Source organism: Ranitomeya variabilis, chromosome 4 (assembly GCF_051348905.1).
Source record: "Ranitomeya variabilis isolate aRanVar5 chromosome 4, aRanVar5.hap1, whole genome shotgun sequence".
Taxonomy (NCBI): domain Eukaryota; kingdom Metazoa; phylum Chordata; class Amphibia; order Anura; family Dendrobatidae; genus Ranitomeya; species Ranitomeya variabilis.
The window spans coordinates 274,856,260-274,881,411 of NC_135235.1; the positions used below are offsets into that span (position 1 = coordinate 274,856,260).

General features: G+C 41.5%; 1 protein-coding gene across 1 annotated transcript in view; it reads right to left on the minus strand.

The window, feature by feature from the left end:
* TTC12 (tetratricopeptide repeat domain 12) overlaps nucleotides 1-25,152 on the minus strand; it is an 89,684-nt gene that overhangs the window by 30,254 nt on the left and 34,278 nt on the right. Inside the window, exons 8-11 of the mRNA XM_077249979.1 lie at nucleotides 9,870-9,941; nucleotides 8,821-8,881; nucleotides 4,949-5,137; nucleotides 3,661-3,730 (exon numbers count right to left, since the gene is read on the minus strand). Of these exons, the coding sequence (XP_077106094.1) occupies nucleotides 3,661-3,730; nucleotides 4,949-5,137; nucleotides 8,821-8,881; nucleotides 9,870-9,941 (392 nt within the window). The remainder of the gene's footprint in view (nucleotides 1-3,660; nucleotides 3,731-4,948; nucleotides 5,138-8,820; nucleotides 8,882-9,869; nucleotides 9,942-25,152) is intronic.

A 25,152-nucleotide genomic window follows, 5' to 3' on the forward strand; every position in this document is an offset into this window, starting at 1 on the left:
TAACCCTACTTGAACATACCAGACTGCATATAGATTTTTGTTATTCCTGTGATTAACTGCATCCCTTCTGGAAGATATCAGAATGCATACACATCTGTTATTTCTGTGATTACCTGCACCCCTTCTAGATGACACCAGAATGCATACACATCTCTGATATTCCTGTGATTACCTGCATCCCTTCTGGAAGACACCAGAATGCATTCACATCTCTGTTGTTCCTGTAATTAACTGCACCCCTTCTGGAAGACACCAGAATGCATACACATCTCTGTTATTCCTGTGATTAACTGCATCCCTTTTGGAAGACACCAGAATGCATACACATCTCTGTTATTCCTGTGATTAACTGCATCCCTTTTGGAAGACACCAGAATGCATACACATCTCTGTTATTCCTGTGATTAACTGCATCCCTTTTGGAAGAAACCAGAATGCATACACATCTCTGTTATTCCTGTAATTAACTGCACCCCTTCTGGAAGACACCAGAATGCATTCACATCCCTGTTATTCCTGTGATTAACTGCATCCCTTTTGGAAGACACCAGAATGCATTCACATCTCTGTTATTCCTGTGATTAACTGCACCCCTTCTGGAAGACACCAGAATGCATTCACATCCCTGTTATTCCTGTGATTAACTGCATCCCTTCTGGAAGACACCAGAGTGCATTCACATCTCTGTTATTCCTGTAATTAACTGCACTCTTTCTGGAAGACACCAGAATGCATTCACATCCCTGTTATTCCTGTGATTAACTGCATCCCTTTTGGAAGACACCAGAATGCATTCACATCTCTGTTATTCCTGTGATTAACTGCACCCCTTCTGGAAGACACCAGAATGCATTCATATCCCTGTTATTCCTGTGACTAACTGCATCCCTTCTGGAAGACACCAGAATGCATTCACATCTCTGTTATTCCTGTGATTAACTGCACCCCTTCTGGAAGACACCAGAATGCATACACATCCCTATTATTCCTGTAATTAACGGCATCCCTTCTGGAAGACACCAGAATGCATACACATCTCTCTTATTCCAGTGATTAACTGCACCCCTTCTGGAAGACACCAGAGTGCATTCACATCTCTGTTATTCCTGTGATTAACTGCACCCCTTCTGGAAGACACCAGAATGCATACACATCTCTGTTATTCCTGTGACTAACTACATCCCTTCTGGAAGACACCAGAATGCATACACATCTCTGTTATTCCTGTGATAAACTGCATCCTTTCTGGAAGACACCAGAATGCATTCACATCCCTGTTATTTCTGTGATTAACTGCATTTCTGCTAGAAAATACGAAACTGCACATACATCTGTTATTCCTGTGATTAAATTAACCCCTGCTGGAAGATACCAGATTGCACACACATCTCAGCTGTTCTTGTCCGCAGCAGAATTTCTGCAAGCAAGTAACCATATTGCCTATTTATCTACTGTTCCCAGGTGTAACGGCACACGTGGCTCTGCTTCATCTGTTGCTTTCTGTTCTGCTTCTCTGTCTGCCATCCTGCATATTCCGCTGTTCTGGTCCTTGCTTATCTACATGTTGTCCAGAAAGATCAGCTGTGAAGCACCATCACCACTCGACTGTGCTGCCTTACATGGACCTATAACTTAGAGAATTGACCTCCTCATGTGAGGCCCTATCACCGATGTTCTCTCACTAGCCACCACTAACACAATGGAAGTTTCAGTTTGTTAGTTCTCTATTCCACCTTCCCTATCTGACATCTCTACACTTTGCTTTCTTGTCTCAAATCAAACTACAGAAGCCTTGTGTGGTCAAAAGGCTGTCTCTTGCTTCTTCAGCATAGAAAAATATTTAGAATTGAGAGTCCTCAGTGGTTGATACCTTTTAATGGCTAACTGAAAAGATGGTAACAAATTGCAAGCTTTCGAGACTACACAAGAGACATGTTTTAATTTGTTACCATCTTTTCAGTTAGCCATTAAAAGGTATCAACCACTGAGGACTCTCAAATCTAAATATTTTTCTATCTACTGGCTAACACGGTACCAAGATATATTTCTTTCCTTCTTCAGCATAAGCACTATTATAATTCCCACTCTTCTTCACCTTCTTTTTTGTTGTGGCATTTCCAAGTTCTGTAGACTCTACTGGTTTGGAAGAAAAACTTGAGGCACACTGTATAGATTCCAGTAATGAGACGGTGAAGAAGAGTAGTATAGAGCAAAGTGCCACAGACAGCATTTTTGAGTTGTATAGATCTGCCAGATAGGGAAAGAGGAATAAAGGACTAACAAACTCGACCTGTCAATGAGGAACGATGAGAGAACATCTGAGATTTTTGCTTTTGAGGCTGTTTCTCCACTGTGAGGAGGATAAAATCTATGCCGAGATACTGATTTTTCAATCACAGCTCCGAGTCCATTTACATATTTAGACGTTGTAGAGTTGTAATATTGTGGCCGTTATGTTGCATTTTTAAAAATTAAGTTCATACGGTATATGGCTTTAACATTAAACATGGGATCCACCAGGACATGAAAATTTCATGACTATTTTGGTCTCCACTCATACTTTCCTTTGCATCTACGTAAAGTACTAATCGCAGAGGCTGGAGACTCAAAAAGGCTACCTTGGACAGACTTGGACAAGCCATTCCATCAGGCAGATTCCAGAGGAACATCAACCTTAACCCTTTAACTGCTTTACAGCGGTCTGGTCTTATAACTGGGTCTAATGGATTGTATCCATTGAAGAGCTTCTGTCCGGAGGAACGATCCAGAGACATAAGAATGGTCTGGTAGCCGGGTCAAAACCAGGAGGTTGGTTTAAGGGACAAAATCGTTAAGAAAGCGAATAGTCAAAAAAACGAGCCGAGGTCAAAATGAGGAATGTCCACTGGGAATAAGGTAAGGCACAAGTTCACAGAAGCAAGTCAGATTATAACTGGCAGTGGAGGGAAGGATTTCAGGAACTTAAATAGCTTGCAGCCTCATTGAAACCACCCAGCAGGGAGCAAACACTGATAGGAGTTAACTCTATAACTTCCAGCCAGCAAGTCAGAGAAGACATAGAACTACAACAGTCTCCCCATGTCGCCTGCCCGACGACAGAAGCAGAGACAAGGAGGGCAGGCATCGATACAGATGTAGCAAACCACCTTTAAACACAAAGCAATGCACTATTTGCATAGCCTGACCACTCTCCTACATAGTAAATGAGTATCTGCTTACTCAAATAGCGCAGGTGCAGTATGATATTGACGAGCCTTCCTTGCTAGTTGAACAATTGCTACATCTGTACATTAATTTCCTAATTTTCATCAATCACAAATATCACTTACTGCGCCTCCTTTCTGCTTGGAGCTGAGCCCCCAATTCACTGGGCCCCATAACCCCTGCTACACCTGGTAGTAAGGCTAGGCTCACATCTGTACTGGAGGCTCCTATTAGGAACTGACTGTAGTATTATTTTCCGACATAACGGGAGATACTATGACGACACCCAACATTCCCTATGATAGTCAGTAATGTCCATTGGTCACTTTTGGTGACTGTCATGAGATGGAGACGCCATAGGAATAAAAATAGTGGCGCAGATGTGAATGGCATCATCACTCAGGGCTACAACTTAGCAAAAGAAAAACCATTAATGAATAGTTCTGTAATTCTTACCTTTGTATTACACAGTTGTCTCCTATAATAGTGAATCCCTTATTTGTTCTAAATAGCGTTTGCGCTGTGCCTAGCATTAACAAACAGAAAAAAACCTATCAACATCTGCAATCACAGAGCAGAGTAAGCACAGAGATTATCATGGCGTAACAGATCTAGTTTACACCTTCACACAGAATTGTATTTGCCACTTTCAAAATAATATTTATTAACATTTTTTCTACTATTTTGCTACTGCAGAGTGTCTGTGTTTTATCAAGCTCAGCGCTTTTGCAAAAACGTTACAAATCTGTCAGACATTCTGCTCAGTGCTGATGGCTCTTTCCGTTCTCCCGCTCCCTTCTCTCAGTGTTAGAGATAGCAGTAGGAAGGGGATAAGGAGTTGTAAACAAATTTCAAGACTAGAGAGGGAAGAAAGTATCTACAGTCTCTGGGTGGGCAGAGAATACAGGCTGTGGATAAGGAGGAATGCTCATGGAGAAGGTTAAAAGCTGTGCTAATACATGAGCTAATGAGGACAGCAGCATCCTGGATAAACATAGACTTCACATCCAGCCTTTCTTCCTGGGAGAGACATTTCCACAAGAGAAAAATCTGAAACTTGGATCAGGCTGCAAAACTGCATCTCAGGGGTTTTTTAAATTAATGAAGGTGTGAAGATTGCAGATGGAGACTTCAAGCCATTTTATTAACTAAAGGAAATCACTAACATTTTTAACATTGATTTTTTCTATGTCAAAGACATCCATAGCCTTTAAGCGGGTTATTGAATTAAAAAAAAAGTGTAATATTATATAAAACGATCTCTACCCAAACTAAAAATATAAAAAATACTTATACACCTTTATTTGCAAAAGTGCCAACCTTTAATCTAACAATAATAATATTTTTTATTTCTACAGCGTCAACATATTCTGCAGCACTTTACAATTCACAGGAGATGTGTAGACAATGTCAGACATTACGAAGTAATCAGCATCAGTACCAACTTGCAGTTTTCTTCCAGGCTGAGACAGGAAAGTGTTTGCAGAGATGGTACATCATCAGCGCTGGATGTGAAAGGGGCTTATTTATAATATTAGACCACTTCTTTTCTATGAATTGTCTGTAACAGAGAAGAGGGGCTGGTCTAGCTATTAAAATGAGCCATTCAGCCAGCCCCCTTCACACATACAGCACTTTACAACACAAAGTGCCGAAAGATCGTCTTAAAGCTTCGCGTTGTAAATGATGTCTCATGATATGACTTATCCAAAGCATTGGAAGACACAGTATGGCGGAAACTCACAATCCTTTACAGCTTGGACAAGAAGCCGTATCCCTCCAGAGTAATAGAGTGGATTCTGCTCTTCTCTGGATAGCTTTGTAAGCAGCTGTGTAATAGATACCACATCTGCTACCCCAGCTTCTAGATCCTGCAAGGCTTTCTGCTCCTGAATGTCTTTCTTCTCCTGTAAATCCACTTGACTCAAGTAGCCTGAGAGATAAGAGAACACAGACTTTAACGCTGGTTATGTCCTGGTTATTATAGATATGATTCATCTGAAGCACAGTTGTGCCAAAGGCAGTAAAGAAATGAGTAGCCATGTTGGGTTTTTTGAATACTTGGCACCTGGCTGCTCCTCAGGGGCGGAGTTATAAATGCTGCAGAACTAGAGGCCACTATTATTCCAGTACAAAGCTACTCTAGTCTATTCAAGAGAGGTACTTCAATATTAAATTAAACCCAAACCAAAAAGAACTAAGACACAAAAGTAGTAACAATTATGAAAAATAAAAATTTCTTCCAGTCTTCGAAAACCTCACATTTCACAATCTCAATTTCTCCGGTCATATTGCGATATTGGCTGGACATTTCCCACAGAATAGACAGGATCAATAAGCTTAGTCTGAGTTAGAACAAATAAAAAAATAGTGGAAAAATTAGATGCAAAGGAACACTACTAACGGCAAAAAGGCTACAGCAAATACATTGGGAAACCGAGAAACATATCCAGCTTCAACCAATCTTTCCTTTTCATAGCTGTGAAATTGACCTCATTTCTTCCTCCTGGAGATATCCAATGACCAAGTGTGTAGTGACTACCAGAGAGTGGTGGACGGAATGCAATGGCCCCGGGGCGAGATATTTATGTGCTAGGAAGAGAAACCTCGCAGGCTGATCTTAAAAAAAACACAACGTCAAACTGAATTAAGGTCTTCAGTAGTCTTCGTTCACTGCGTGTTAAATGGGATAAACCTTGCAAGAGCGGGATATTTTTATGCAGCCAACTATAAATACAGCTCGATTATTCATCCAGAAGTAGTGACAATAATTACCTATAAAAAGTGAAAAAAAAATCATGATCCACCGTAATCATGCACTCTTGACTTGGCCATGTTAACATGTTCAGGAATGAGCTGAAACACTGAGTCTACGGGCAGTTGGTTATTTCTCATAGGAATAAGTGATTGGGCATCTTGATATTTAACATGCCCAATTACTTTTTTTTATTGACATATACCATTGCGGAACAGTCTACAGGTTCTTATACACATGTAATTTTTGAGAAGTCTTGTCTTTACTGGCGGGTTTAGCCAATCTATGCACAACTCATAGAGGACCTACCACCTGAAATACGCTATCTGTAAATCATTACTCTCATCCCTCCCCAAAAAAAGGTTTAGAAAAAAAATCTAAAAAAAAAAAATGTATAAGTCATGAGATCGACCTTTATGAAAAAGTCATGTCAGAACTTTCAGGAAAGATAACCCTGCACACATAGTCTATTCTCACAGCCGTAGTCCCATTGTCAGGACACGAGATCTCTCTGGTAGAGAAAACCGAATTTCCCAAAATTTATTTTGGGTTTATTTAATCTGATTCATCAAAAAAAAAAGTAATTTGGACCAAATCCACACAGTGTGAATCGAAAGTGCTCCAAAGAGATGAGTGAACTCAGGGTTCGTACCGGACAGTTAGTGTCCGGTGCTAAACGCCGAACATCGACTTCTTCTGGAATTCGGGTGCAAATTTCATCGTTCTGTAGGAAGTGAGAGAGCATTTTTTTCCAGCTGCAAAGTTCGGGTCCCCATGCATTTCAATGAGGTTTGGGTAAAGTTCTGCTACCTGTGCCGAACTTTGGACTTAAGTTCGAGTCGTGTGCAGGAACCCAAACTACCACGGATCTGCTCAGCCCTAACTATGAGGCCTCCAAGAACTTTGTCCAATATTGGGTAAGACAGTCAGACACTGAACATGTTGTGGTGTAGTGACCCCTGTGGCAGCTAGGGGGCGCTGTGTGTGCTCCTTAAGATATGCATTGAGGCATATCTGTTGTGATAATGGTAGTAAAACAGTGACTGGTAGTGTTGTGAATGGCCGATATGTGTCGCAGAGGGAGTATGCGTGGTAAGTCTGATGCAATGTTGTTCTGGGACCTGTAGTCCCTCAAGAGTGTGTATATCTATGGTGTAGTTGTAAGGGAGACTTACTAGGCTAGTGGTGTGAGACGGGCGGGACAAACTAGCCACACAAACACACTCCCATCTAGGGGAGTGGTTAGTAGCATATAATGTGACTGAGGTTTGGTCACATGGGCTCTAAGTGTGGATCTGAATGGTCTGTGCTGGAAGGTCCTGGAGAGAGCCCCATGTGTTGGGAGTGTCGGCTCCCTGAAGAGCACATGGCAGGGGCTCTGGACCTCGCACAGACCAGACTGTTGAATGGATGGAGATCCTTGTTGTACTGACCGGGGTCAGAGTGAGAATGTCTGAAGGATGCCTCTAAGGAAGAGAGGTATCTGAGAACCTGTGTGGCAATGGCAGGTAACGAATGGAGATTCGTGTTGCACTGACCAGGGTCAGAGTGAAAAGAAGAGAGAGACATTGCGTATGGGGCACCTCTGAGGCCAAGAGGTATCCAGGAACCCGTGAAGGTTGCTAATGGGTAACGGTCTGAAAACCGTGTGTTATGCTGACCGGGGTCAGAGATGAACTGTGGTAAAGTTGAATATGTCCAGATACTGTTCAAGCTGTTACTAAGTTCCTGTGGATGTGGTTTATGTTGTGCGAAATAAACCTAAGAGACTGTGTTTTTAATAGAAAACCGTGCCCGAGTGCGTTAATCCCGTGCCAAGCGAGTGTCCCCCAAGACACGTAGTAGGCACTATGCTACAATGTGCAAACAAATGAATGTCATGACACCCCAAATTTTAACAGATTGAGCTAAAATTAATGTCATTGTTTAAACCTGTTAGTATGAAAAACATTTTGTACAGGGAGCGGGAGGTGTTGGCATTCTGCACCTCCAAAGTAAATGCCCACCATTGTGGGATGCTTATTTATTTCCAATTTTGGACACTTTGTAGACACTGAGGCACTTTTTGTTCTATAGACTTTTGAGCAATATAGACCTCACTAAACTTGCTTTCCCCTTTGCAAGTACACTCTTCTGATGATATATCGTTACTGAGAAAGAAACGGGTTGGGAGGGATTTTTTCTGGGATAAACATCATGAGAGCAAATTGATGAAGCACAACAGGGTAGATAGACATGACCATTTATACTGGCTACCAGTGGAACCCCATGGAATGTGACATCCCCACAGCTCAAATGGATGAGATCTACACTTTTTATGCACTATGGCACTTTGTATTTGATGTGTCCTATACCCACACGATATTTAATAACACAGGTTCATAATTTACCAATGTATTATTGAAGATTCGATTTGTGAGTCATTATTGTTGTCTTGGTCTATTCTGGCCTGGGTCATTCCTGATTTTATCATTATTATTAAACATTGTGTTTCAAGGAATCTTTCTGTTATGTATAGATTATATATCCTGAGTAATTAGATCATGTAGATATTAACAGGTATCCAAACTGTATACCTTATGCCCCCTTTCCAATTCCCATAAAATGGCAGTAACATTTCTTACATGGGCTTTTATAGTGGCTATTAGTCCTTGGTGACCTCACACCTATAGATTTTTATGATTGGCCGTGTTATAGGATGGTCTTCTTGCTGTTTAGCAACATAGGCCCACTTCTAGCTGTGCCTACCGGTACTCCCTCTGATGGGCCAGTCGTGCACTATAAGAACCCTGATGTGAACTTGTACAATATATAATTGTAAAAGAGATCATTTTATTTGGAATATGTAAAAGCTGACTTACCTTTCACAAGTTTCTGCTTGGTATCATCTATGTCTATAATCTTCTTATAACATTGTCTTGCCTGTGAAAAATAACTCACACTGAACTGCATGATCCAAAATGGTGCCTACATCTTTACACTGCTTTTGCAGTAGAATTTTAAAAAGGACCATACACATATGATAGCTGTTGGCCGAGTGCACATTTGGCCATTAGTAATCTCTCCCACTTTGCTTGGCGAAACATTCATGCGGTTTCAAAGAAGGGAATGGAGAAAGTCACCTCCAAAATGGCTCTGGTAGAGCCTCATCTACTGAAGAACAAAAGGTTTGATTTTTCCTTCAGCCTGATTTTTCTCTCCCCCAATATTTTGTATTTTAAGACCCCCACACACACCAGACGGACGGTTGGCCCTAAACAAATCAGTGAGTTCAGATGACTTTTGTGTAATGTGTGTGGGGGCACAAGATGAGCCGTAAATGTCGGATAGATGTGGGACCAGAATCTATCTTATGAATGTGGCTCCATCGCGTGGTAACAGTGGAGATGTGGCTGTGCCTGCACAGTTACCTCCACTGATTTGTATTGAAGTTCCAAAAATATTCAGAACTCCTAAACTAGTGAATTGAGAGAATCACCATGTGTGGCTATCTCTCCACCCTCAAGATAGAAGAGGTTCCCGCTGGGACCGACATCTATCCATAGAATGACCATAAATGATCAATATGAGGATAACCCTTCAACACTCATTATTCTTCAGTTTCACACTTTGACAGTGTGCAATATCGGAAGCAGCCACTAAACAATGTACATAGCCACGCTATATTCACTCCATACATTGTTTAGATCCAGTCACCCCCCAAAGCAAATAGCAGCTGATTGGTGGACACCGATATTCATGACCCATGAAAGAAAGCTCAGATCCTTAAAATCCTGAGAATTAAAAAAAAATACATTCCTTTAATTTTCTAAAAACTTTAGCATTTCTATAATAAGTGAGATTTTTTTTCCATTTTTATTGATCTTGCTTCTGAATTGGCTATGTTCACATCACGGTATGCAGGGCTTACCTCCCCATAGCGTTTCAGCGCCAGATGAGCTTTTCCCATAAGCACATAAGCCTTCACACACTTGTCATCGCACTAAAAAAAAAGTAGCATGTAATACATGATATAATGTACAAACTGTAAGCTGCAAACAGTAAGGTGCAGACAAGTAGAGATTACATAGAACTATAAACGCAGAAATCCAAACAGACGAAAAATAAAAGCTTAACATACTATTATGTCTCGATACATGAAAATGTACATGTTATGAATGCAGCTGTCCCTACGCCGGCTGCTTCGACTGTTACGCACCGCTACACTAACTTTCTAGGTGGTGCTGATAGCAGCGAGGCCCAGAACCCTAATCAGCCCCTCTAGACCATGCGAGTGCTGCCTAGTGGTGAATACCTATGCAATAAAACATTTTGATAAAGGTCTAGAGCAGGTCAGTAGATCAATGTCAAGGCAGGCTCTTTGGCCAATAGGGGGTGCATGGCACCTTTTTTAAATCACCATAGGTCCTGTGTCACTTTCCAGTTATTGTGTTATATTCCGATTTGTTCTGCTTATTATTGGATCAAGCCTTTGTCTTTTGATCTGCTTTCTACACTTTGATTACCCCCTTTCGGGGATTTAGTATGGACTATATGATTATACTTCTGCTTCCAGTTTCTGCCTGCTTCCCTGAAACTGAACCTGGCTATTCCACTAAATATACGACTGACTTTGTCACTGACTCACTAAAACCTCCTCCCTCAACTCATTCTACCTGCCAGAAGCCACTCTGTGGATACAACTCAGGGGCCTCCACAGCAGATGCCAAAGTTTTCTTAGGACCTCTGAAGCAGGTAGCCTTGCACCAAATCTGTCCATGGAAGTTGAGCTACAGATTTAATACTGTATGAAAGAGATTAAAGGGTATATCAGGGACTTTGAATAAAAATATTGTCTAAGCACTAACAGTCAGGTAGTTGCTACCTACCTGCCTTTTGTTCCCGGCTCCATTCTATGCCAGCACAGAGTGGTCACAGACTTCCGCTGATGTCATGTCAACAGAGCAGCTGTTTCTTTCCCTGTTGACAGGGTGGACTGCTGGAGTCATACTGATTGACAGCCGACTCCCCACTGCCTAATTAGAGGAAGCCGACTGTAAATCAGTATGACGCCAGTAGTCCTGCCCTGTCTACAGGAAGAGAAGCCACTGCTCTCTTGATAGAGAGTAGCTGAATTTCCAGCAGCAGTCAATGACCGGAATTGGGTACAACAGCCGGGTATTTGTCTCTGTTAGCAACTACATGCCTATTAGTGGTTAGTCATTTTTTAAAAATTATTACTGCGTTTGATTTATATACTGTAATATATCCATATTATTTAGAATCCAACTAGCTCATCGGAAGATCCAACAGTAGGCCCAGGCGCACAAATAGACCCAACTCAAAACATCCAGAAGAAGACAACTCAATTTTGAGCTGAATTCTAGAGCTAGTCGCTTGTCGCGGGGCTGTTATATACATTGTTTCTAGAGATTAGCAAATTGCTTGGTGGTAAATCAAATTTCCCTCAAATTTTTCAGAAATTTCAGACTCCGAATTTATAGGGATCTGATTCAAGTGAAACCAGCAAAATGACAGCCGGACAACATTTGACTAGATTAAAATTGGCTCGGAAGGGGGTCACAAAACTTCAAATAGTCACGTGGTCCTCACCTGTATTGTTTGGTCCAGTCAACGGTCAAAGGGTAATTTTTATTTTACTCTTCTTTTATCTAAGTTATTATGCTCTTGTATTTGGAGAGACAACATTTGAGTCTCATCAACTAAATTCAATAAGAAGTGAATTTCCTGGCTGAATTCAACTTTCGGCAGATTCGCTCTTCGCTAGTTAATTCCTAAGTAGACTATCAGACTTTAGTGAAGACATTCTGTGTCTGATTTTGCAGAAAATAAAATTGAAGTGGTTTCCTCTTGTAGGCCATGGTCAGATACTAATACGGATAATTTCATTTCCACAGCCTGACCTGATACCAGGCTCCATCAATACAATATCTCAGCTCCACCTTATATCTACAGTCATTTATATCATACATAATTAACTTTTCTCATTTTTGCTCCTGGTAATGAGAAGATAATCTACCAAAACCACAAGTAAAAGAATGATCATTGCAGATTCTTTACAGTCTATGTATAATTTTTGGCCTTTATGTAAGCTTCAATGCATTTGTAATAAATACTGTCAATTGCTCTGACTGCGGGTTTTACTATAGCCATGGGAGTAAAAATACACTTTCGTGGTGAATTTAACCATACAAGTGGGAGCACTTATTAATATTGTATGCAGCATACTATGGATGTGCAAACTTCTCTGAGAGTGCAGAGACTGGAGACATTGTAAATTCATTGATAACATTCTTATATACACTCTATGGCTTTTGACTAATCCATTATTTGTCAGCAATTGTACAAATAATATTTATATGTACTAAATGCATAACAGGGGAGGTAACTTTTTGTCATAGGCCCAAATCCTCGCCACATGAGATAGGTGTTGCTGTACTGATTTGCTGTCTTTAGTTTTTACTAAACGTGGCAAAGGTTAATATAGTCAGAGATCTCTACTTTGGTCTTCTCTGTCCATATGACATTGTTCCCAAAGTCTTTTGGTTTGCTCTGATGTAACTTTACAAACTTTATCCATACTGCAGTGTTCTTTTTAGAAAGAAGAGGCTTTCTCCTAGCAAACTTTCTAAACAAGCCATAGTTGTTCAGTCTTTTTCTAATTGTACCATTATGAACTTGAATATTTAAAATGCTAAGACCTTTAGAATCTGAGCTTTAGCTCTTCAGTGTTTTTGTTATTTCTCTAAGTAAAACACAGTATGATTTTGAGGTTAATTTGCTAGGACATCCACTCCTGGAGAGATCACCAATCGTCTTCAATGTTTTCCATTTGTGACTAATCATTCACATTGTAGAATGATGGACTTCACCTTGTTTGGAAATTACCATATAACCCTTCACAGATTGACAAACAGCAACATTTGCTTCTCTAAGATTATTGATAATGTCCTTCTTTCTTGTCTTGGAGTTAACAACTATCTTAATACTATAGAGCAGCAATCTGCCCAAACTTCTATTTTTATAGAGGCGATCAGTCACACTTGCTGATAAACAACTATTTAAGACCTAAGACACTCTGTTTTAGTCTCTGTGGCTGCCTATATTGTGGCTCTTCAACAGCCACAACACATGCAGTGATTGATAACAAACAAACCACGAGACATGCAGCCACTACAAACTCAAACGTATTAATCGAGCATGCCGAAGATACTCTATTAGAACACAAGCATGGCGGATAACACCTTATCCGAGCATGCTCGCTCATCACTAGTCCTGATATGTAAAACCATAGCATTCAAAGAGGGTGTATATAGTTTTCTCATGACCGCACAAAAAGTGCCACAAGTTCGCTCTGCCAATGGACCAGCTGCACATGCAGTATGTCCTCTCTTGATACATAAATATGTGCCATCATAATTTGTAATTGACGTTGTTCAACCTATATTCATATGTATATATACGTATATATATGTATATATATATATATATATATATATACAGGGGTTGGACAAAATAATGGAAACATCAACAAAAGTTAGTTTGATATGGTGTAGGTCCACCTTTTGCGGCGATTACAGCCTCAATTCTCAGAGGTATGGATTCATACAAGGTGTGAATTGTTTCCAGAGGAATTTTAGCCCATTCTGCAGTTAAAACACCCTCCAGTTCCTTGAGCGACGATGGCGGCGGAAATCGACGTCTAACTTGAATCTCTAAAATCAACCATAAATGCTCAATAATGTTGAGGTCTGGGGATTGTGGGGGCCAGATGAGATGCTCAACTTTATTAGAATGTTCCTCATGCCATGCTTTAATGATTCTAGCTGTATGAATTGGTGCATTATCATCCTGAAAGATGGCGTTCCCCTTTGGGAACAGTGCGTTAACCATTGGATGCACTTGGTCACCCAAAATGCCTAAATAATCTCAGCTGTTAATTCTTCCATGAAGGGATATCATTGGCCGGCGGATCTCCACGAAATAGCACCCCAGATCATCACAGAACCTCCGCCATGTTTTACGGTTGGGAGAAGGCAGTCTGGATGGAATGCTTCTTTCGGCTGTCTCCAAACGTACACTGGAGGTCGGAAATAGGGTAAACGATGATTTGTCTGAGAATATCACGTTTCCACTGCTCGAGGGACCAATCCTGGAGGTTTCTACACCACTCTAAACACTTGGAAACATTTGTCATTGAGAGCAGCGGTTTTCTAATTGCAGCTCTTCCATGGAAGCCAGATTTGTGCAGCTCCCGACGAACAGTTTTCATGGAAACTGGGTTCTGTAGGTGTTCTTTGAGCTCAGTAGTGATTTTCGGAGCCGTGGTTTTGTGATCCTCTCTCACAATTCGCTTTAGAGTCCGACGGTCTCTCTCAGACAACTTTGACTTTCGTCCAGACCTGTGCTTTGCTGCCAACGTTTTTCCTTCTCTTTCAAATGCAGTCATTACTTTGGAGACAGTACCTCTTGACACGCCAAGTATTCGGGCTCTTTCTGTTACACTAGCACCTGCCATACGAGCACCAACAATTTGGCCTCTTTGAAAATCCGAGAGGTCTGCCATTGGTATCAGGTTCTCATCAATGTTCTTACAATTCTACAAAACAAACAGTTAATTTACATACACATATCACAACACAAATAATCAACTACAAAACATTACCATATGACACGTTTGCATGTTTATCACATGTTCGAAGATTATGATGCCAAAACGTTAGGTGTTTCCATTATTTTGTCCAACCCCTGTGTATATATATATATATATATCTATAACTATCTATCTATCTATCTATCTATCTATCTATCTATCTATATATATATATATATATATATATACACTACCACTCAAAAGTTTGGGGTCACTTAGAAACTTCCTTATCTTTGTTAGAAAAGCACAGTTTTTTCCAATGAAGCTAACATTATATGATTCAGAAATACACTCTATACATTGTTAATGTGGTCAATGACTATTCTAGCTGTAAACATCTGGTTTGTAATGCAATATCTTCGAAGGTGTATAGAGGCCCATTTCCAACAACCATCACTCCAGTGTTCTTATGGTACTTTGTGCTTGCTGACTATGTAAGAAGGCTAATGGATGGCTGGAATACCCTTGAAAACCCTTGTGCAAGTATGTTAGTGCAGCGCCCCAGAGTCCTGGTCGTTGCAGTAATGTTGTTCTTCCACCAGGGGGAGCAATATTACGTCTGAGGGCAATAAAGGAGATCTTCTGTCCAGGTATCACAACCACACACAACACACTTCACACTCCAGCCACCAGGGGGAGCAAAGGTTCTATCTACTAGGCCACTCCTCACAGTTAGGTAAAACTGGTAGTTGGAGGGAAAGTTAGGGAGTTCCTGGCTGGAGACTGAGAGAAAGGTCTCCAGGCCGAGCTGGCTGGAGGGAGTTCCAGTCAGATCCAGACTGCGGTCTGAGGAGGATGAGGGTCCATGGAGCTGCGCCTGCCCCACGTGCGGCAGCATCCAAAGGAAGAGATATAGAAGAGAAGTGTATTGCAGTGAGTGAGAAACGAAGGCATAGCAACAAGTGGATACCAGAGAAGAGAGTGGCCGAGAGAAGCTGCATCCTTCTGGTGTGCGATCCAGTGGCCAGAATACCGAGGGAGTAAGGATCTCTATGCTTTACTTCAGAGACTGGCAGGACAGTTAATTCTAGGTTGGCTGCCCGACCTTTACACACAGGAGACACGGTGGCAACTTGTGGGGGCCGGGGCGTCTCTAGGGTCCCTATAAAAAGCCTCAGGCCATCAGTCATACGTGTTTTGTTCTATCCGACCATGGGGAACAGTGAGAGGAGTAATAACAGTGAGGACCTTATTAGAGCTTATGCAAGTGAGGACCTACTGTGTTACTGTGTGCATAGGAAGGCTATTGCATTCCACCTGGACAAAGGGACTCTGGATTTGCCTTCAGACCGGCCGGACTCTGCCTACCCTGTGATCCAGTGCCCTGGACTGAGGACACTGAAGCCTTCAGTAAAGGTAAAGAGACTGCAACCTTGTGTCCTCGTTATTCACTGTGCCTCACACCATCCACCATCTACACTCTGGGAAGCCCTGGGGATACTCTTCACCTGTGGGAAGGTATACCATCAAGCTGCCATAACATCACCCCAGCGGACCCCTAAGCAGCATCGGTCACCCTGACCAAATACCACAGGTGGCGTTACAAACACTTTCCCTTTAAAGACCTTTCCCAAAACCATAAAAACTCCTTTCTTTATTGAACGTCCCTCAAAGGGCCATGGACCGGGTCAGGCCACCGTGACATCCCCATCGAGAACCGAAGGACCTGGTACCGAGTACCCCATTGCCCTTACGTGGGGGCGCTCCATTAGCACAGCTGAAAACAGTTTGGCTGATTAGAGAACCTATAAACCTGACCTTTCTTTGAACTAGTTGAGAATCTTGAGCACTACATTTGTTGGTTTCATTAAACTCTCAAAATGGCCAGAAAAAAAGAACTTTCATGTGAAACTCGACAGTCTATTCTTGTTCTTAGAAATGAAGGCTATTCCAATGCGAGAGATTTGCAAGAAACTAAAGATTTCCTACAACTATGTGTACTAGTCCCTTCAGAGGAGAGCACAAACAGGCTCTAACCAGAGAAGAAAGAGAAGTGGGAGGCCCCGCTGCACTACTGAGCAATAAGACAAGTACATTAGAGTCTGTAGTTTGAGAAATCGATGCCTCACAGGTCCTCAACAGGCAGCTCATTAAATAGTACATGCAAAACGCCAGTGTCAACGTCTACAGTGAAGAGGCGACTCCGGGATGCTGGCCTTCAGGGCAGAGTGGCAAAGAAAAAGCCATATCTGAGATTGGCTAATAAAAGGAAAAGGTTAACACAAGCAAAAGAACACAGACATTGGACAGAGGAAGATTGGAAAAAAGTGTTATGGACAGACGAATCCAAGTTTGAGGTGTTTGGATCACACAGAACATTTGTGAGACGCAGAACAACAGAAAAGATGCTGGAAGAGTGCCTGACGCCATCTGTCAAGCATGGTGGAGGTCATGTGATGGTCTGGGGTTGCTTTGGTGCTGGTAAAGTGGGAGATTTGTACAAGGTAAAAGGGATTTTGAATAAGGAAGGCTATCACTCCATTTTGCAACACCATGCCATACCCTGTGGACACGCTTCATTGGAGCCAATTTCATCCTGCAACAGGACAATGACCCAAAGCACACCTCCAAATTATGCAAGAACTATTTAGGGAAGAAGCCGGCAGCTGGTATTCTATCTGTAATGGAGGGGCCAGAGCAGTCACCAGACCTCAACCCCATAGAGCTGTTGTGTGAGCAGCTTGACCGTATGGTGCCAAAAAGTGCCCATCAAGCCAAACCAACTTGTTGGAGAGGCTTCTGGAAGCATGGGGTGAAATTTCTCCAGATTACCTCAGCAAATTAACTGCTAGAATGCCAAAGGTCTGCAATGCTGGAATTGCTGTAAAGGGAGCATTCTTTGACGAAAGCAAAGTTTGAAGGAAAAAATTATTATTTCAAATAAAAATCTTTTTTTCGAACCTTAATGTCTGGACTAGATTTTCAATTCATTTGGAAACTCATTTGATTAATAAAAGTATGAGTTATTACGGAAAATACAAAATTGTCTGGGTGACCCTAAACTTTAGAACGGTAGTGTGTGTGTGTAGATATATATATATATATATATATATATATATATATATATATATATATATATATATATATATATATATATATATATATATATATATATACACTCACCGGCCACTTTATTAGGTACACCTGTCCAACTTCTTGTTAACACTTAATTTCTAATCAGCCAATCACATGGCGGCAACTCAGTGCATTTAGGCATGTAGGCATGGTCAAGACAATCTCCTGCAGTTCAAACCGAGCATCAGTATGGGGAAGAAAGGTGATTTGAGTGCCTTTGAACGTGGCATGGTTGTTGGTGCCAGAAGGGCTGGTCTGAGTATTTCAGAAACTGCTGATCTACTGGGATTTTCACGCACAACCATCTCTAGGGTTTACAGAGAATGGTCCGAAAAAGAAAAAAAATCCAGTGAGCGGCAGTTCTGTGGGCGGAAATGCCTTGTTGATGCCAGAGGTCAGAGGAGAATGGGCAGACTGGTTCGAGCTGATAGAAAGGCAACAGTGACTCAAATCGCCACCCGTTACAACCAAGGTAGGCCTAAGAGCATCTCTGAACGCACAGTGCATCGAACTTTGAGGCAGATGGGCTACAGCAGCAGAAGACCACACCGGGTACCACTCCTTTCAGCTAAGAACAGGAAACTGAGGCTACAATTTGTACAAGCTCATCGAAATTGGACAGTAGAAGATTGGAAAAACGTTGCTTGGTCTGATGAGTCTCGATTTCTGCTGCGACATTCGGATGGTAGGGTCAGAATTTGGCGTAAACAACATGAAAGCATGGATCCATCCTGCCTTGTATGGAGCATCTTTGGGATGTGCAGCCGACAAATCTGCGGCAACTGTGTGATGCCATCATGTCAATATGGACCAAAATCTCTGAGGAATGCTTCCAGCACCTTGTTGAATCTATGCCACGAAGAATTGAGGCAGTTCTGAAGGCAAAAGGGGGTCCAACCCGTTACTAGCATGGTGTACCTAATAAAGTGGCCGGTGAGTGTATATATATATATATATTATGCACTGTATAAATAAATGAATTGACAGAGACCATAATACTTTACGCAGTAACTATGGAGTATTTCCACAATGGCTTTAGCCGCAATTCATCAAAGTGTTTTCACCAGAAGTATGAAGCACCAGACTTAATGAATCAGGCCCTATATTTTTTGTGATTTTTAAGGGTCTCTCTCAATATACCTATCCAACTTCTTACTGGGAGATCCAGCTTCACAGAGTAAAATTCTTCTTTGTTTCTGAATCATGTCAGCAAGATAGTGAGGTTCAAAGAATGTCACAATGTGCACAATCCATAACTGGGCAGTGAGAGACCAGTCCAGCTGTCAACACGTTTCCGGTGTTTCCACCCTTACATATGGTTCATGATTAAGGTTGAAACACCACACATGCGTCGACAGTTGAGCTGGTCTCTGACTGCCCAGTCATGGGTTGTGCACATGTTATCATCTTGACATGCTTTTAACCTCACTATCTTGCTGACATGATTCTCTAATAAAAAAGAATTTTACTCCGTGAAGCTGAATTTTCCTCTAAGCCTATTCTATTGTGTCTAGGCAAAGAATACATGGGACTCAGATGCCGGTGAGCTGGGTTTTTTTTTTCAATTTTCTGATATGTCCCATGTGATCAAGGATTTACTGAGGCTGTAAGTGACTAACACAGATCAAATGGATGAGAGCATTTACAAAAAGGCAGGTCTTGTGGATTGATCCTGGCATACCTTGGTTAGTATCAAACGGTGTGCACTGGAGGATAAACGGTGAACCGGTGATAGTGTCATGAGTGTCTAAAACTCAATGGTGGATGAGGAGATAGAATTACTCAATTTGGCATGAAAATTATGGAAGATTATGAAAGAAAAATCTCAGAACACGCAAGGCATTATGACATGCTGTATTTAGTGTTGGTTAGGTCCATACCAGTTAGAGTATACATACTGAACCCTGCCCAATGCAGAAAGTTCCGATAATGGACATGTCATCATCACAACTGGACCATAAAGATATGGAAGGCGGTGGCCTGGTCTGAAGAATCAAGTTTTCTTTTACATCACAAGGACGGCCAACTGCGAGTAAGTCACTTATACATATAAAGAGAAAGGGGTTCAAGGTGACGGCTCAGCCTCCAAGTTCCAAGGTCAAAGATGCAAAGCTCCAAATGGATCTACATATAATATTTTGTGCCAGATACCCCAGGACCACTTCAGAGGTCTTGTGGATTCCATGTCATGATGGCTCAGATATGTTTTGATGGCTTCAGAGTATGACCTGCACAATATTAGGTTGGTGGTTTTCATGCTGTGGCTCATCATTGTACAATGTATAGGCTTTATTTGGGAAAATCTTGCTGATTCTTTGATATGAAGCTTCCAGAATTAGCAGTTATAGCTAGGGATTTTTTTATTCAAGGGAAAGGTGTTACCAAGCAGCCATTGGAATAGGTCCACCATGAACCCCAGCCAAAATTTGCTAGAATTTATTTGCTCAGACTCATACGTGGGGAGGTCCCCTCTGTAAGACATTTATACGCCCTGAAAAGGGACTGTTTAGTTGAAAAAAGTAATTTACCTAGCACCTCTCATTTTACGTAACTTCTTAAAATAAGCTGTCGTGTGTACACCTGAAAAATCAAACAATTGTTTTTATTACTTGTATCTTGTCCTTTTTTTCTCTCTCTCTAATTTCCTGTTGTCTCTGAAATGTTAGTTTAAGGCTAGCTGTCATAAAGTCCCCTATAATGTACAGAAACAAGGAGACTTCCTATATTCTTGTCTCTATGTAGAATAAAGGATATACTGAGTAGAGTTGCTGTGCATCCAGCACTGTAGTGAGATAAAACACTCCCTACAAAGCTGCAGCAGTCTCTCTCTTTTTGTTCTTCATCTGTCCCTTGCTATATACATTAATAGGAAGCTATATTCTGATCCCTCAGAGCTGGCAGTCTATCTTAAGCAAGGTGGGGTTTTTTTTTTAGAGTGAATGATCAGTTTGGAAGGCCAAGGGGTGAAGTGGCTCATCAGTGGAGACAGTTTATATTTCTCTGAGATTTTCATACTCGTTCGTACTATTGATTTATGCAAAGTTTGTTGAAATGACAAGATTTGACCATTTAAGATAATGCATTTCTGGTGTAATGCTTATTGTCATGAATTAATACCTGGAATGTAGACGTTTGCTTGGACATGCTTTATGTATCATCTTTTAAGAAGCTTTTTCTATCTTTGCTACTCAAACATTAATTTCATATAAATGGAAAAGAACTAGCGCGGATGGTTTTCATGGCCGCTGTGATATGGACTACCTCGAAATTTTAATTACCTCAATTTAAATTACAAAAGGTTTACCAAAGCCGTCAAAGTTTCGGGAGTTAGGAAAGAGTTTACTTTTATTAGAGAAGCTTTACAAATGACTTTTTACATTTCCATTGACTGTGGAGGGAACTGAGACTTAATTTCAAAGTGCTTAAAGGACTTTCTAATGCCACGCAAGTCGCACACACGGAATTTTGAATAAGAATTTTTCAGTGAACAGACATTTTACGCTTCAATTTCTAAAGGTATTATAATCATTTAATTGTTGGATCCCAGCAGCTCTGTCATTTTGACTTATTTTTATGATACTGATTGTTGGTTTCTAACCTCTGAAGTCTGGATTTTAACTCAAATCAGTGTTGAAATGTCTCCTTGAGAAGTTTGTCGTTGGCAACCATAATCTCTGACAACTATGTTGATATTGTTAAAGGGAACCTGTCAGCAGTTTTGGCTGATACAAGTTACGGCCATCACCTTTGAGGGCTTATACACAGCATTCTATAATGCTATATATAAGCCCCCAACCCGACCTGGAAGAACTAAAAAATAAGTTTTATTATACTCACCTGCGGGGCGGTCCTGTCCGATGGTTGTCGATGGTCTTGATCCGGTGTCTTCCATCTTCTTATGATCGCCGCCCTCCTGCTTGATTCTTGTGGATGACGCGACCCTGCATCATCCACACAGGCTCCCCAGCATTGCGCTCCTACGCAGGCGTACTTTGAGGGCAGAGCAAAGTACTGCAGTGCGCAGGTGACAAAAAAGGTCAAAGAGCCCCAACACCTGCGCACAGCAGTTCAGCCCGGCTGCTAATGCAGCCACAGTGACCGGGCGTAACCTCAATGATGTCACCGCCGGTCACTGAGGCTGCGCTCACGTAGTTCATTCCCCAGTGGTTCTTGGCCTGGAGGGTTGCATCTTGGCACCGTCTAGGTTGAAAACTATTAATCCCCCAGACATGGATTATGGTGTGGGACGGAATGACAGACAGGTATGGTATATTGTTTTTGTTAAGTGAGTATAACTGTGTTTGTTATTTTTAAATAAAATGGAAAACTGTGTTTAGTCTTATTTCTAACAAAGGACTTTATTCTGGCTGTGTCTTTATTTACCATACAACTATAGGATTAGTAATGGATGGGTGTCTTATAGACGCCTCTCCATTACTAATCCGTGGTCTTGATGTCACCTGACAATACAAAGACAACATCAACCCCACAAATATGAATCCCACTTGCCACTGCTACAGGGCAAGTGGGAAGAGTGGGCAAAGTGTTGTGAATTCTGCTCTTGGGCTCCCTCCGGTGGTTGTAAGTGGTAGCGCTGCTGTCTCTGAATCGCAGCATTTATCAGGTGTGTTCACTTTTTGCAATTTTGACTGGGCTATTTAGTCTTGCTTCACCCTTTAGTGAGTGCCAGTTGTCCATTGTTCCTGGAGGATTCACATCCCTGCCTGGTCTCTTCTGCTTTGCAGTTCATTTCAACAAAGATAAGTTCTGGCCTTGATTTTTGCTGTCCACATGCTGTGGCCTTATTGTTCAGTTCTTTTCCATGTTTTTGTCTTGTCCAGCTTGGTCTGTATAAGGATTTGTTTAGCCAAGCTGGTATCTCTGGAGATGCAGATATACCCTCCATATCTTTAGTTAGCTGTGGAGATTTCGTATTTTCTGTGGTGGATATTTTCTAGTGGTTTAATACTGCCCGCATAGTACTCTGTCCTATCCTTTCTATTTAGCTAGAAGTGGCCTCCTTTGCTAAATTCTAATTTCAGTCTGTGTATGTTTTTTCCCTCTCCTCTTACAGTCAATATTTGTGGGGGGCTGTCTATCCTTTGGGGATTTTCTCTGAGGCAAGATAGTTTTCCCTTTTCTATCTCTAGGGGTAATTAGTCCTCCGGCTGTGTCGAGATGTCTAGGGAGCGCTAGGTACATTCCACGGCTACTTCTAGTTGCGGTGTTAAGTTCAGGGTCTGCGGTCAGTACAGGTACCACCTTCTCCAGAGTACGTCTCATGCTGCTCTTAGGCCACCAGATCATAACAGCAAAGTGCCAGAATTAGTACATCTAATAGATGTGCCTTTCCAGGGCAGCTGCAGGCTGCTATTTTTAGGCTGGGGGGCAATATCCATGGCCCCTTCCGAGCCTGAGAATACTAGCCCCCAGCTGTCTGCTTTAGCAAGGCTGGTTGTCAAAAATAGAGGGGACTCCATGACATTTTTTGTAATTATTTATTTAAATAACTAAAAATACAGAGTGGAGACCCCTCTATTCTTGATAACCAACCTTGCTGAAGCTGACAGCTGAGGGTTGCAGCCCTCAGCTGTGAGTTTTGCCTGATTGGTTATCAAAAATACAGGGGAACCCTTGCTGGTTGTTTCTTTTTTTTAAATTATTTATTAACAGCACAGGAGCGACTGATGAATACTCCCATCTGCCGCTCCTGCTCTCATCTCCCATCAGCTGACACAAGTGACTGGAGGTAAACTTTATACCTGTGATCACAGCTGAGCGCTCACACTGTCTTCTGACAGCACGGGAACCGCGGCTCTCTGACCGATGGGGATGATTTCACCGCCGATGAGAAGCGCTACGCTGGTGTTTACCACGTTGTCACACAGCGTGGAAAACACCGGCTTTTGTGCTGTGTATGTTCGGCTATATTCAGCGGTTTAATCGACAATTAAATCGGCGAATATTGCAAATTCGGTGATCGTGAGCCGAACCGAACATTGAAATATTCGCTCATCTCTACTGGACAGACACGTGTCTGAGTTGGTTTCCTGAATATTACATTGAGCAGGGGGTTGCACACGATGACCCTTGAGGTTTCTTCCAACTCTAACATTCCATGATTCTATACATGACCATAAGCACTCCACTTCTGCTGTTAGATAAATGATTATTCATTGGTCAGCTTTCTCCCCTGACTTCAATATACAGAACAATGTTTGACCACAGCAGCAGCCAATTTCAAGAGAATAAAAGGATCAGCCATTTCAGTTTCAGCATACTGGGTCCTTCTTTTCCCCCAACATCAACTGTCAGCCCCCATACACATTAGCCTATTGGCCGATCTTGTCGGTAATGGTGGGTTTGGCTGTCATTTGTCTAATGTATGTGGGGAGCCCCAATGGAAATGTAGAAGCCCCAGTCTGTATTTTTGCATCGGAACTCAAGTCTTATCTGACCATATCCCTATTTTTCAAATACGGTCAAACCAACATATTACTAGAACATGACAACATTATAACACCATTCGAGAAGTTACATTTCCTTTCTCTTAAGCATCATCGTCTTTTCGAACTACAATCCTTACATAACATGATTATATATGCTTTGAAGATATCATATAGCAACACAACACGATGATCCAGAACGTCATTGTTGCCTTTTTCTTTTTTATTTACATGGAAGTTCTAAAGAATCAAATGACTAACATGTTGTATTGTAGGGTTTTAAATATGAAAACCACAAAAATGCCCCAACTAAATAAAAATGTCATCAATAATAAAAGAAACCTATATTAAACCGTCATGCATTTGGCTAAATTGGACAGTGAGAATACAGGAATGCAATTGCGAATTCCACCATAAACAGGTTTTAAGAAAGCCCATTGTACGCAGAGAACATGATTGAGCAATGGAGACAACATATTAAGGCCATGACAGCTGTGGTGTCATACAAAGGGAGAATGAATTCTTTACATATATAATTGCAGGTTGCTGATCTAATGTCTCTTGTTGTCTGCGTCATTTCCTCCCCCACATAAATATATTCAGCCTCCAGTCACGTATTATTTAAAGCTGATAAAAGACACATCTTCACCTGCTCATATCCTTAACCTACAAGTGTCTCATCAGTGGATTGAGCCCATGGAGAACTGTCAAACGCTTAGCAAACTAGAATATGTCCCAGGGGTACTAAGTTCTGGCTGCTATGTGCAAAAAATTTTGAAGTTTTCACTTTGGTCACTGAGTGTGATATTAGACTTCTCATTCTGCAGAGATCACATCTCGGTAATCATCTCATCATCATCATGGAAGGTGTCAACTATTCATAACAGATGAGTTCACAGCTCCCCTGCTCCACTTCCCTGCCCAATGACCTCTGCATAAATCATAAAGCATGCCTGGAACTTTGATGAGGTCACAAATTAGCTTAGATGATGGCTCGGCAGAAGAGAGATAAGACTTTC